We start from the raw sequence: 14,067 nt of genomic DNA on the forward strand, positions 1-14,067 counted from the left end.
TTTAAAGTGCGAATTTTAAATTGTAATCCCAAACAAATTGGATTCATTTAAAGACCAATTTCACTTAGCAGTCCAATACGGCAGAAAATATTCCGAGGACCCCCTCATAATAGCATCCCAAATTAAACCATATAGGCTTATAGCTATTTGTAATGTCATATGCTTTTGGACTCTTTTACTCTAAAATCGTATACTAATATCAGAAGAGTTTTAGATAGTCATTTTATTACATTTGGCATTACTTGATAGTATGTAGGATAGATTTTTAAATTATCTTTTTGTAAAATGTGCTAAATAATGTTTACCTTACATAAAACATATTGATGGAAACATTTTCTTTTTATCAAAGCAGATTGTAGGGTTTTCCAATACAACTCAGATTGTAGGGTTTTCCAACGGAGATGATTTATATTTAACAAAGACATTAACAAATAGGAAATATCCACCAAATGTTATCAAAAACGTGTATCCCCGACTCCATCTCCGTACAAATCTGTTTACAAAAAATATGATTAACTCTTATCTGTGGTGGTATGGTTAGTATTAGCATCCAGCAAGATATTAATGAAAACTACATGGTGACATCATAGAATTGATTATACACGTATAGCCTTTTCTTTCTAGAGTTTAATTTTGACGGTGAACAGGGCTACGTTCTTGCAGCCAAATTGAAAGCTGGATCAACGTCTTAAACGAGAATACATGCAATATGGCCATCCGATATGCCTTCGGCTAACCTATCTTTAAAAAAGGGCCTTCTGCAACGATAAACACGACCCGTATTGATGGAAGAATAAATGCATCACTTGCCAGTTAACATTACTAGCGTGAAAATCCGCTTAAGTTATGTTAGCCATTGTAATACGCATCGTCAACATTCTGTGATGGGTAAAATCGCTTGTCGCTAAACTAAGGCAACTCCTGTTAGGCTGTATATGGGTGACCTTGGGGGTGTTCATGTTTATAATCACATTTGCTAACCTGTCGTTCTGAGAACTCTCTGAAAAGTTCATATGTCTGTTTGAGACGTGCTTAGCCATATTTTACGTGTTACCTCCCTTTGCCTGAGTGGCTTTGAAGGATGTTTTATAGACGGGTCTCTGTGACTTTCCTTCAGTCTGCTTCCTATCCGAAGTACTTCCAGATCTCACTTTTTTTTTGTTTTCAAAAAAGCAGAGGACGTCGGTAAGAGCTCCTGCACATGAGGCCATGTCTCCCCTGAGATGACTCGTTGTGAGTTGCATGTGTGAGAGCTGGGCAGCCCCGCCCTTGCAGGCAAGACGTGCAGGCAGCCCTGAGGGAGCGGAACAGTGAGGGCGCTCTGATTGCGTGCTATTACCTATACTGAAAATATGCAAAATCGTATCGTTTTTTACGTTAGGTTTCCGCGGTACCTTTCTAGTACCGGTACATCGTGTAACATTAGCCTATATGTTTTGTATACTGTATCGCAATACATTAAAAAAAATGTATATATTTTTTTTTTTTTTTTAAGCCTTTGGAAGCCAGACTTTTTCGCGGACCCCCAGGCAAGGCGTCGCGGACCGGCACCGGTCCGCGGCCCATAGTTTGAGAAACGCTGCAATACGGTACACTTCTGATGTCCTAGGTGTCTTTCAGGTCTGGCCTTACTCTGGCCTTACTCGACCACCAGGGGGCTTCGTACCACGAGCATCGGAGGAGCTGAATTTGCCCGGTGTGGATGCGCGTGTGGATCTTCAGCGCCCCCCGACTGCGTGAAGCGTATATAGAGAAATATATTTTCTCAATATAGGAGAAAAATTGCACAAAAAAAAGGAACAAGAAAAAAAAGAAGCGTGTGCTGTCTCCCACAAACGTCCACCCGCAATCCCGTTTGTAACTAAACCATCAATTTCCTGTCTGTGTTTTCCACCTCTCCTTCATCCCTCAGCCTGCTCCAACACCCTTCTTCTGTTCACACCAGAGGCTGGTTGACTCCAGTGGTGGAAGGAAGAGACTCCATGCTCCCTTTGTAGATGGGCTTTGTCTGGGAGTGGTCATCGCTAAGGGGTGAGAGAGAGAAGGACATAAAGAGACAGAGAGAGAGAGAGAGAGAGAGAGAGAGAGAGAGAAGAACATAAAGAGACAAAGAGAAAGAGAGAGAGAGAGAGAGAGAGAAGAACATAAAGAGACAGAGAGAAAGAGAGAGAGAGAGAGAGAAAGACATAAAGAGACAGAGAGAGAGATGTGATTAATTCCAGAGTAACTCGATGAAAGGGAGAATACAGCAGAACCCTGATCAGTTATTCTACTCCACAATAGGCCTTAATTTCTCCTTCATGGAGGACATTTGTCCACATCGAGAGGATATAATCATGACTAAATATGATCTTCATCTCACCAGGGACAGAATCATGGGAAAACAGATAGTTTAACAAAGCCAGCTGTACATATGCATTTTTAGATTCATTAAGGCTAAATGTAAGGCAAGAAGACCTCAGCTCAGCTGTAACTATGGTTATTTTGACAAACATTATGACGATGTGGTTGCTGTCCAGAGGTTTACAGAATATACAGATTTCAGGTTCAGTTTTTTTAAAAGGTAAATTTAGGTACGTGTCTAGTCCAGTTAAACTGAGGAAAGACACATAGGCCAACATTGAGGTTTTGTTTCATCTTTCAATTGAGTGTGGGCAGCTTCATGTATTACCAGGTTATAAGTAAATAGTGGTATGCTATGAGGTTAGTCTCAAAGTTGTGTTGCGATGATTTCAGGATTTGTGACATAAGGTACAAGATGATCTAATGTATTTCAGTATAATTAGCTTTGAACCTCATTAGCTACACCCATAGCCCAGCTGGAATCCAAAGCAGCAGTTCCAGACCACAATAAAAAAAAATAGTGACTGTTAGTTTGTCAGAGAAAGGGCTAGAGAAAACCAAAATATGTTTAAAACCCATTATGTAACATTAAGCATAATTGTAATATCCTCTTAGCCTTTCTCATAAAAGTACTTGGCCTTAATCACATACCTTCACACTCAATTAGCCCTGTGAAAGTGGCCTGTGGCTTTTTATGATTGTGATTATTTAAGACAAAGAAGTTCAAATACAGGGGAGACAGATGAGTTTGGCATGACTTACATTGGTCCCTTCGTCTGCCTCATCTTGACTCTGCGGTAGAGGAAGGCCTGGATGAAGATCACCAACACGAACAACACCATGCCAGCACCGGCCACGGTCAGGGTGATGCTTCCGTTGGTAGTCTCATACCACCAGGCGTCCTCTGTGTGGCAGAGAGAGAACAGCGTTAGTGCCAACCATGTCCTTGTGGATCCTCTCAGGCACTGGCAACTCTCGCTACCACTGACAACACTCCAAAATCCATTTCAGTGAGTGCAGTTAAGTTTTCAGTGTTTGCACCGCTAATGAGATTGCAATGGGCAAGGATCCAAATTTATATTGGTGATATGATCGCTTTGGTGAGGTGTTTAAATTAAATGTGGTTTTTCTATCATCCCACAGATCTCTAATTAAATCTGAATGTGATTGGTATCAGAAGCTGAATTAAACGCAGTGTAATAATCCCTTAAAATGCTTAAAATACCCACTTTTCCTCTTGGCTGTTTGACTGAGTTCAACCATGGCATTCAGTTGACTATGCCTAACCGCATACTAACTTTCCATCAATATCAGATCAGTACAGGGACATTTGCCTAACTGTGTTCCAATACGGTACCACTTTACAATAAGACTCCATTATAAATGGTTTATAAATGGTTTATAAATATGTTATTAATTAGGTTGTAAAACCTTTGTAAGTCAGTAATAAGCCCTTACAAATTAGTTATAAACACAGTTTTTATATGTCGATGCCGGCTCACTATTTTGGAAGATCCCCATCTTGGCAACCCACTGTCTATCCCTTAACTTGCTCTACTAGCCTAATTTCACACTCCCTACCATTCTTGTATCTGTCTAGAGATTAAACCCCAGGAGGGGGTTCTCACAACGTCGTCCCCCCCCCCCCCCCCCAAAAAAAATACTTTACAATAAGTTATAAATGTTTGTAACTGATTACTAGATGATGATGTGTTTCACACTTTACAATAAGGCTCCGTTTTTCCAGTTATAAATGTTAGTGGCTGATTAATAAAGGGTGTCGTCACGTCACTAGCAAACAAAGAAAGCACAATTAAATATATATGATTTTGTTCTATATCAGCTCTGGTAAACCAGATAAGACCATAGTGTGCATCCCATGTAATAAAATAAAAAAAATGGATGTTGTGTCTGGATGCTACTGGGTGTCCTAAAATTTCCCTCTGGATTAATAAAGTATCCATCCATCCAAGATCAAGTTACTGCTTACTACTCATTACACAACAAATCACCCTTTATTAATCAGTTACTAACATTTATAACTGGCAAAACGGAGCCTTATTGTAAAGTGTGAAACACATCATCATCTAGTAATCAGTTACAAACATTTATAACTGGTAAAATGGAGCTTTATTGTAAAGTTTTTTTACCCCCTCCTGGGGTTTAATCTCTAGTAACCGATACAAGAATGGTAGGGAGTTTGCAATTGGGCTAGTAGAGCAAGTTAAGGGATAGACAGTGGGTTGCCAAGATGGGGATCTTCCCAAATAATGAGCCTGCATCGATGTTTAAAAACTGTGTTTATAACTCATTTATAAGGGCTAATTAATGACTAACAAAGGGTTTACAACCTAATTAATAACCTATTTATAAACCATTTATAATGGAGTCTTATTGTAAAGTGGTACCCTGAAGGGTGACTTGTTTAAGACCATTTCCCGGGTTGCTATTTGAAGACGTGTAAACAATCAAGTTTGTCGTTGAAATGAGTCAGGGCCTGTCTTCACAAAGCATCTCAAGGCTAAAGTAGCTCCTAACTTGCTGATTTAGGAAAAACAGGTTTCACTCTGGGACTCCTACTTCTTTCACGTTACAAGGTCTCGGAATGCAGAAGCAGGATTACTGTACAAGATACCGTCTCAATCTCGAGGGAATAATTATGGAGCCTGTAAACTGGGTTGTAATAACGTCACCAACCAACTGAAACAACCCCCTCAGTGCCAAAACTAAATTGAATGAAACGTTTAAATGTTAAATTAAACTAGCTCCTGTCTACACAAACATGTCATCATACAAATGCATTTTGAGAACTGTGCAGAGATACTCTGTCTGTAGGTAGCATATTCCGTTATAATTTAATGTGTAGCATATGTCACATATTTATTTATTTATTTATTAGTTGTTCTTTGTAGTAGACCATCAAACGCATGCCTACACACCAGCACCAGTCACCAAGGTCATTGAGGGCAAGCTCGTACATGAGACTTGACATCAGCCATACAAAGACAGTCTTTCTCTTTAGGAGTTTAGGCGTTCTCACTTTTCTTTAGTAAAACGTTGGTCTCGGCGTTTGGACTTTGGGAGTTGGATTTAGGAGAGCAAACATCTCGAGAGGAATTTTCAGTGTGACTCAGCAGTAGATACAATGCTTTGTGAATACAGGTCCAGACTAGTTGTACTTGATCCTAAGGTATTAGGGCCAATATCATCTTACCATGTCATCTACACAGAATGTGGGCCACTTGTACACATACCCATTGCACTGGAAAAAAAACTCATCTGAGTATTATATTGATGTGGCATTTGATACCTGTGCTGATGCTACCATGTACCATGATGTAGGCATAGTAGTTCCTGGTTTACTAAACATCTTTCAACTGCACTTCCTGGATCCACAGTCTGTCACGTCCACAGTGATTCTAATCCGTCAAACACCCGTGGCGGTTTACTGAACGACTATGTCTGACATTTTCCTCCTCCCTAATCCGCCTTGAGTAAGCGATGTCACCCAGACATTTCTTTCCTCCACATCCATATGCATATTGTCAACGTTATGTTTGATATATACGTACGTAAATGCCTTTTTTTTAGGTTGTATAGCCTTTTTTCACTCTGGCAGGGGGACTGCCAATGGAAACTAGCCTTTTTGGCTATAATTGGGTGCATTTACATTTAAAATTTAAAATGTACACTGTCCGTCTTGATAAAATAATTAAATTGATTCATTAATTTGATTGATTGATCCCCAAAGCCCCATCAAGGTGACGCCTGTCTGCCCTCCGTCTCCCACCTGGTAGGATGGAGAGGGTGAAGGAACGACTCCTGCGGAGGGACTCCACGCTGGGGTGTTGGGCAGTGCAGGTGTAGGTTCTTTCATCCTGAGGAGACACTTCTCTCAGTGTCAGGGTCTTCGATGGCAGGATCCAGTCACTGCCCTGGAGAGGGAGGGAATAACATGAGGTGTAAACGGGAGGGGAAAGATCGAGAGGAAGAAAGAGACAGAGAGTCAGGGAGAACGCGGTGGGGAGGGAGAGAGAGAGAAAGCGAGAGAGCGAGACAGAGCGAGGGAGAGATAGAGAGTTAGTTAGGGACAATGAAGTGGAATGAGAGTGAGAGAGAAAGTAAATGTTGCATTAAGAATGTGGAAAAAGTGAACTTTATAACAACCTACTTTGCACAAATTCAGAGGTGAGCAGTGGCGGCGCCAGGGGGGGGCTAGGGGGTGCTAGAGCACCCCCTAGATTGGCCATAGCACCCCCATAGCACCCCCAAGAAAATAATGGTTTATTTAGGCCTATTATTGTTATTTAATTTCATTCTGAGTTCTTAATAAAATGTTTTGTGTGATAATAATATTTTAATCACTAAAGAAAATAACAGATTGAAATAAACAGATTGTTCACGTAGCACGACACAGACACGTTGCGCGTGAACGTGATTGTTCAATGAGTAGTAGGCTAAGTAACAGTAATCCTTGCGATAGGTCAATTCTAAGTCAAGCGTTCACAAAATCACGAAAATGGATCGGTATTTGATCCGCAAATTTCCTCGAGTTGAATAAGATGTTCAAGAGGAAGAAAAAATGCAAGAGGTATTGGATTCTGATTCTGATGTAGAAGAAGAGGAACGTCCTGGTCCAAGTTAACCCTCACCTCTACTGAGGGCGCTGCTAGCCATGCTGCTAGCACCCTGGGTGACTTAAGCATGAACGCCCAGGATGGTCCGAAAAGACCAATATTACAAAAATGTTGTGGAAAGCTTGCGCTACACTGCTTGTCAGGGGATCTCACAGCGAGGCCACATTGAAGATGAGGATTCAGCAAACAGGGGTAATGTCCGCGAGTTGCTATCTGTAATTGGAAAATTTGATAAAACCGTTCAGAAAAAGTTAGATAACAACCCGTCAAATGCAAAGTATGTGCACCATGACGTGCAGAATGAGATCATCAATGTAATGGCAGAAATGATTAGGAAACAATTAAGGGATGTTTTAAGCATAGTTTTGTGTGCACTTTTTGATCTCTTATTATTGTGGTTTTGAGTGCCTACTGTTTGGTCTCATTCATGTTTTTTTTTATTGTGACTTAAAATAATATACCCTTTTTGAAAGCATTTCTGACTCTTTGCCTGTTTAAGTTAATTCTATCTGATATTCTAATCTGCCGTCTTTAGTTAGAAGTGTATTGAACTTGGTATGTTTAGTTTAATTTGTTGCACATGGTAGTGGTGACCTGTTAGTCATCTGGCGCAAACTTTAATCTACACACTGAAGTAAGTGAAGTATTTGGGATTACGTTATAACATGCTGCATCCATTTTGATCGTCGGAGATGAACGCGGCTTTGTGCGCGTCCGTCAGAAGTAGCCTAATGATAATAATAATACGATCGATTTGAATGACGCTTTTTATGTACCCCAAAGACGCGTTAGAGATCAAACGTGTAAACATATGTGACGATATGGTGGGGAGGTGTTGTAGTAGAGAAAAATGAGACTCATATGCTATCACCCTAATTTCATAGCACCCTCAGTAAAACGCCGAGCACCCCCATAGCACCACCAGAAAAAAATCTCTGGCGCCGCCACTGGAGGTGAGTTATTGAAGCTGTTCAAAGTTAAGCGAATCGACACAAGCTCGGGCAATTAACCTTGATAACTGTTTCAGACAACGGTTGCTCTGCAGTATACTGTTAAGCATGAAGAATAATGAGTGTGCCAAAAGAATAGGAGAGACAATAATAACCACACAATGCAAAGCAGACAAGGAATAGCCACCAATGCAGACAATGGCCGATGGAAGAAAAAGAGAAAACGCCAGTGTATAAGACACACCATGTCATAACCATATTAATGATTTGGCATTCGTGGGTTTCTTCCACTTGCCAACAAAGTCCATTTCAATTTGAATAGAATTGAATTAAGAGGATTTCCTGTAGTGCCAAGTGCTGGCTAAACAGCATTGTGTATGCTAATCCACTAGCTCTAAGACTGCCTCTCTGCCTTGTGTTGTGTCCCAGGCACAAACAGAGTGAGTTGCACAGGTAACTACTCTCTATCAAAGTATAAATATTCCCTGTGCACAAATTATTTTCCTGAATTGCTTTCACAATGATGAACATAGATGTATTTAAGCAGTTTAGCATGCTGTGGTGAAACTAGAAAGCTCCAATATGCTGTGTAATGTGTGAGCACAAAATAGTACATCAACAAAGAGTAGACTAATAATTAGATGATTTAGGAAATGAAGCTCAGCCACATACTGTGGGATAAGAGCAGATTATAAAAGTCTGCATAAACTGAAGGTCATTTCACAGTTTCTTCTACATTATTCTACTCTTTACTCTATTGATTACTCTAGTAATCTAGGGCAATTATAATGTAATTAATAAGGATATGCCATATAAATATTGTATTATAAATATTTGAAGAAATGCATTTCAAACATCTGAAAATTTCCAGAAACTGACAATGTGTAAGAATATTGGTAAATATTATAAAAACCTTTTAGGTTGCATTTTCATTTATATTATTTACGTATTAAAGTGCGTCGTAAAAATCAGCCCAAATGTTTTCAGTGTCGTAGGGGCTCATGTGCTTAAGGGTTTGTCTAAAACTTTCCCAAAGGGGAACTGAGTGAAACTGTAAACAATCAGCCTCTTCAAAAAAACAAATCCTGCTCAACCGGTTTCTCTGTCCTTTCTCTGCTGGGCGTTACTGCAGAGTGTTTCCTTCTGTCTGTGTGCTAGAGCAGAGCTGGGACTGTGCCCTAACCAAAGCCACTGTGTGTGTGTGTGTGTGTGTGTGTGTGTGTGTGTGCGTGTGTGTGTGTTTGTGTGTTTGTGTGTGTGTGTGTGTGTGTGAGTGTGTGTGTGTGTGTGTGTGTGTGTGTGTGTGTGTGTGTGTGTGTGCGTGCTAGAGCAGAGCTGGGACTGGGCCCTAACCAAAGCCACTGTGTGTGTGTGTGTGTGTGTGTGTGTGTGTGTGTGTGTGTGTGTGTGTGTGTGCTAGAGCAGAGCTGGGACTGGGGCCTAACCAAAGCCACTGTGTGTGTGTGTGTGTGTGTGTGTGTGTGTGTGTGTGTGTGTGTGTGTGTGTGTGTGTGTGTGTGTGTGTGTGTGTGTGTGTGTGCTAGAGCAGAGCTGGGACTGTGCCCTAACCAAAGCCACTGTCAACCATAGACATGTATAGGTAGACCCCGCCTCCACTGCTTCTCGGCGAAACGCGTCGCCGCCATTTTGGGAAAGGAGCTCTCTGCCGTCAGAGGTCTGTCAGACGTGTCAAACAAGCGCAAGTTGCCAGGAGCTGCGGTTTATCTGGATAAAAATCACGATAACCTTTTACATTTCGCAACCAATTTCATGGAGTATTCAAGGGTTTATGCTCTACGTGAAGTGTGTGAAAAAGATTTGCCTCTACGTTACTTTGAATCTCGCTAGTTAAATCGCCAGTCATACATGTGCATGGGTGATAAACGCTCACTTTTCTTGTAAAGCTCGTGCATTTTGAAAATACTGAGAAGATCTATAAACTATCGAAATAGTGCTTCTTTAGTTACTACGTATTGACCATCATTAAGAGAAAGAGCATACATCAAATAGTGAGAAACTGGCAGTCAGTGTGTTTTTCATATAGTTCCTTGTCAAGTATGTGCATTAAGAAACCTTGAACAGTGCAATTGGCAATACACAGTTATTTCACAAATCAACATTACAAAAAAACTATATATTTCTATAGCAGTAAAAATATACACATCTCAATAGTTGAACTGTAATATAAATAACATAGCATATATATAATACAATATAATATAATGACTCAGTATAATGTGCAATGGAATAACATATATATGATATACATAATATGTGATACAATATAATATATTTTAAGTATAAGTATATATTCATATTATAATATATATATATATATATATATATATATATATATATATATATATATATATATATATTTGTACATTTGTACAATTTGACATAATAAACAATCATGCTCTTAACATTTTCAGATCTATGCAGTGCAATTGACACAATATATAATTGTGAAATAACTGTGTATTGCCAATTGCACTGTTCAAGGTTTCTTAATGCACATACTTGAAAAGGAACTATTAAACTATGAAAAACACACTGACTGCCAGTTTCTCACTATTTGATGTATGCTCTTTCTCTTAATGATGGTCAATACTAGTAACTAAAGAAGCACTATTTCGATAGTTTATAGATCTTCTCAGTATTTTCAAAATGCACGAGCTTTGCAAGAAAAGTGAGCGTTTATCATAGACCCATGCACATGTATGACTGGCGATTTAACTAGCGAGATTCAAAGTAACGTAGAGGCAAATCTTTTTCACACACTTCACGTAGAGCATAAACCCTTGAATACTCCATGAAATTGGTTGCGAAATGTAAAAGGTTATCGTGATTTTTATCCAGATAAACCGCAGCTCCTGGCAACTTGCGCTTGTTTGACACGTCTGACAGACCTCTGACGGCAGAGAGCTCCTTTCCCAAAATGGCGGCGACGCGTTTCGCCGAGGCAACGGGCTGAAGCAGTGGAGGCGGTGTCTATCTATACATGTCTATGCTGTCAACACTCTCACCTCCTTCTGCCAGAAGTACTCAGGTGTCTCTGACGCAGTGGCGGAGCAGTCCACCTCCACATCGCTCCCTAGTGGCACACGCAGGTCCTGTATTGAGTAGAACCATCGGTTGTAGTAACCATTATGGCTCCCCCTGGTGACTGACAGGTCGTACATATCTGTTCAAAAGACAGAGAGGAGGGTCAGTCAGAAGACTCAGTAGGAGAGCACGCACAATAAGGTTAGCGCCTTGCGGCCTCACCACAAATGCACTCCCAGCGTATCGAACACACTCGGGAGAGTCTTGCCACCAATTACCTGCAAATTACCTCTGGGAGCAATCAATAGCAATGATAATGGTCAGCCTCAGCTTGTTCAGTTATCTATGTCATGTTATGTTAAACTATGTTATGTTATGCTATGGTAGGTTGTTGTGCGGTGCCTTGTCCTAAGAATTTCAGTCTGTGCATCTGACAATAAAAGACTTGTGACTGGTTATGACTATCACTAATCAAGTGTATTTTCATAAGTTAACATGGTATCATATACAGGGTGAACATATCTGACTCACTGTGAAAAAAGACATTAGGGCTCCCATAACCAACTTACTGAGAAAAAGAGAAAAAACTAAAAGTTGGCGCTTAAGCCTCCATCAGAAATTGTCTAATCATTCTGAAAGTATATATTTAACACACATTTTGTCCTAACCAAAACCCGGAAGATCAAAACGTCTACTTCTGTTCTGTAGAACTGAGACTTTCAGTTCTGCTTCCAATCTGAGCGTTAACACCTACAGTTAACAGTGACGGACAGAGGGGTGGAGGAGTTGTCCGAGCCGAGGGCGGCTTCGTCTGACACACAGCGATAAAGGCCCTCCATGTTGGTCGAGATGGCGTAGGTGTTCAGGAGTAGACGGTCGTCCTCAAGGGTCAAATTAAAGTAGCGGTAGCTGGAGCCGTAGCAGAAGCCATCCAAGTAAGACCTCTCCCCATCCAGGCGATACCATCCCTGTGAGAACTGAGAACAATAGATACGCTAGTGAAGAACGGCTCTGCTTTTTATTTGGAGTGGGTTATTGCATATATATCATTTATTTTATTTTGCATTGCTCTGTAGAGGAAATGTTCCAAAAACACAATACAAATGCATGAACTTTCGGTTTTACTTTCAGGGAATCTTGTTTGTCTGGATTTACATGTTTGATCAGATATCTTTGGCTGTCTTGAAGAGAACAACACAGTGTGATCTGAAACAGGATGTGGCTTGTAGTTTGTTAAGACACTTCTGAGCACGCAGGACAGTCCTCACAAGGTATGGGTTCATTTAAGGTAACCTTTCTTAGCTTTCTTAATGAAAATGTAACTTCAAAATCATGATATATTTAGGAGACATTGTGATATTGAATTGTATCAATACCAACGTATAAAGAACATGATGCAGTCCAGTGTTGACAAGTAACAAGCACAGGCCAGGCAGAGAGAGAGAGAACAAGGAAATGCAGTGTGCCTTACCACACCATAAACCCATGTTTATTCTAGAATGAATCATTGTGATAATTCACCTTGGAAGATTTCTCAAAATGGACCTGGCTCATGTTAGCCGCGGAGTCTGAGTCATAGCATTCCAGGGTCACCTTATCCCCTGCCACAATTGGCTCTGGAGGGCCTTTCACGATCAAGGAGGCTGGGTTGTACAGGGAAATGTTAGGAAACACATGTTACAAAATTACATTTCCAGCAAGAACCACAGCTGTCATTCAGTCTCATCAGCCATAACACTTACAAACAATACACAACAGAAACAACTGTGCGCCCGTCGGTCATACTTGTGACGCATAGATTTCACTCGCTTCCACTTTCACTTTAAATTTGTATACAATAACTTCCCTCTAGTGCCAAGGAAAACATGCTTTGTTGTACTAAGGAAATTGAATCGACACGTTACACGAAGCGCTGAAGGGTTATTCCCAAAACACGCAGGGGTTTTCCAACCATCAACCTATCACAAAGTCATGTTCCTCAACCACAAAGTCATGTTCCTCAACCTGGTATCACAAAGTCATGTTCCTCAACCTAGTATCATAAAGTCACGTCCCTTAATTGTTCCGCCAACATTTCATAGAGGAGTGATAAAGTCCTCTAAAGTGAAAAATATCAAATGTTAAAATGACCTGAAATGCCCTGAAAGTCCTATATATAGACACTTTGTGAGAACTAAGGTCGTTAGGTAGGTAAACTTAGATTGAAGTTATCGTGCAAACCTATGACATAAGAAAGGTATGCTACCTTTAGGCTAACTTATGCATTTCTGTGCCTACTTCGACATTTTTTTCCACGACATTAACTGTCCTAAGCTACATTTACACTTCTGTAAACATTAACTGGCGTAGGACCTCTTTTACAAAACAACAGACGCAATGTTATGGGTGTCTGTTTACTCCACACAGACTAATATAAGGAAATTGCCGTCACACCGTTGATGGTAACTTCTTTAATATACAGTGCAACTTCAACAGGTGTATATTGTTGGCTGAAAAACTAACGTTGCCGGCTTTGTTTTTGAAATGTGTTAAAAGTAAAATGTGGGAAATAAATCATATTTACCATAGTTTATCTGAGCGTGAATAAGCACAACAGCTGTCAAAAAAAGAATCCCTTTCATTTTGACGATGTTGTCTCAAACTGTTCCCATAAGTTCCAAATGTTGATGTCTGTAAAACTGAAAATGTGCGTGTACAATTTATGGACAATGAAGGGGGCGGACCTAGCATGTGCGCACATCCCAGTTAGATACAGGAAACGTAAAAGTTAAAAACATTTCAGCACACTGTAATCTTGTATAGTTAATGAAGTAAAATGTTGTGAGTGTGTGCAAAATATTGTTGTGTATTAGACTTCAAGGTGTGTGCGCTTAAATGTTGGGCTTTTTGCCACGGTTCACGGTTTGGCACAGGTCATTGGTCTAGAAGTAAAACATGGACCGTGACGTTTCTCGTAATAGGCTAATAGATGTGATGAACGTTGTTAGGACCCCAGACTTCTCCATTTTCAGAAGAGATTTACGTCAGCATGCTTTTGTAGCACTTTAACTTGAGTTATAGTTAAACATTATAAATGGAACAACTCATGAAAT

At 40.3% G+C, this 14,067-nt stretch overlaps 1 protein-coding gene across 1 annotated transcript; it reads right to left on the reverse strand.

The window, feature by feature from the left end:
- Nucleotides 1-1,605: 1,605 nt before the first annotated feature.
- Nucleotides 1,606-13,635, reverse strand: LOC308380690 (uncharacterized protein; the record flags this gene model as incomplete). The annotated part of the gene is made up of 8 exons (XM_080858096.1): nucleotides 13,539-13,635; nucleotides 12,497-12,618; nucleotides 11,730-11,952; nucleotides 10,957-11,114; nucleotides 6,134-6,278; nucleotides 3,106-3,247; nucleotides 1,941-2,024; nucleotides 1,606-1,732 (listed from the first exon to the last, which is right to left on the reverse strand). The coding sequence occupies exons 1-8, from the start codon at nucleotides 13,594-13,596 to the stop codon at nucleotides 1,606-1,608; spliced, it is 1,059 nt and encodes a 352-aa protein (XP_080714222.1). The 5' UTR covers nucleotides 13,597-13,635.
- Between the last annotated feature and the right edge of the window lie 432 nt (nucleotides 13,636-14,067).

The sequence above is a fragment of the Sprattus sprattus genome (genome assembly GCF_963457725.1).
Source record: "Sprattus sprattus genome assembly, chromosome: 19".
In the NCBI taxonomy this organism is placed as follows: domain Eukaryota; kingdom Metazoa; phylum Chordata; class Actinopteri; order Clupeiformes; family Clupeidae; genus Sprattus; species Sprattus sprattus.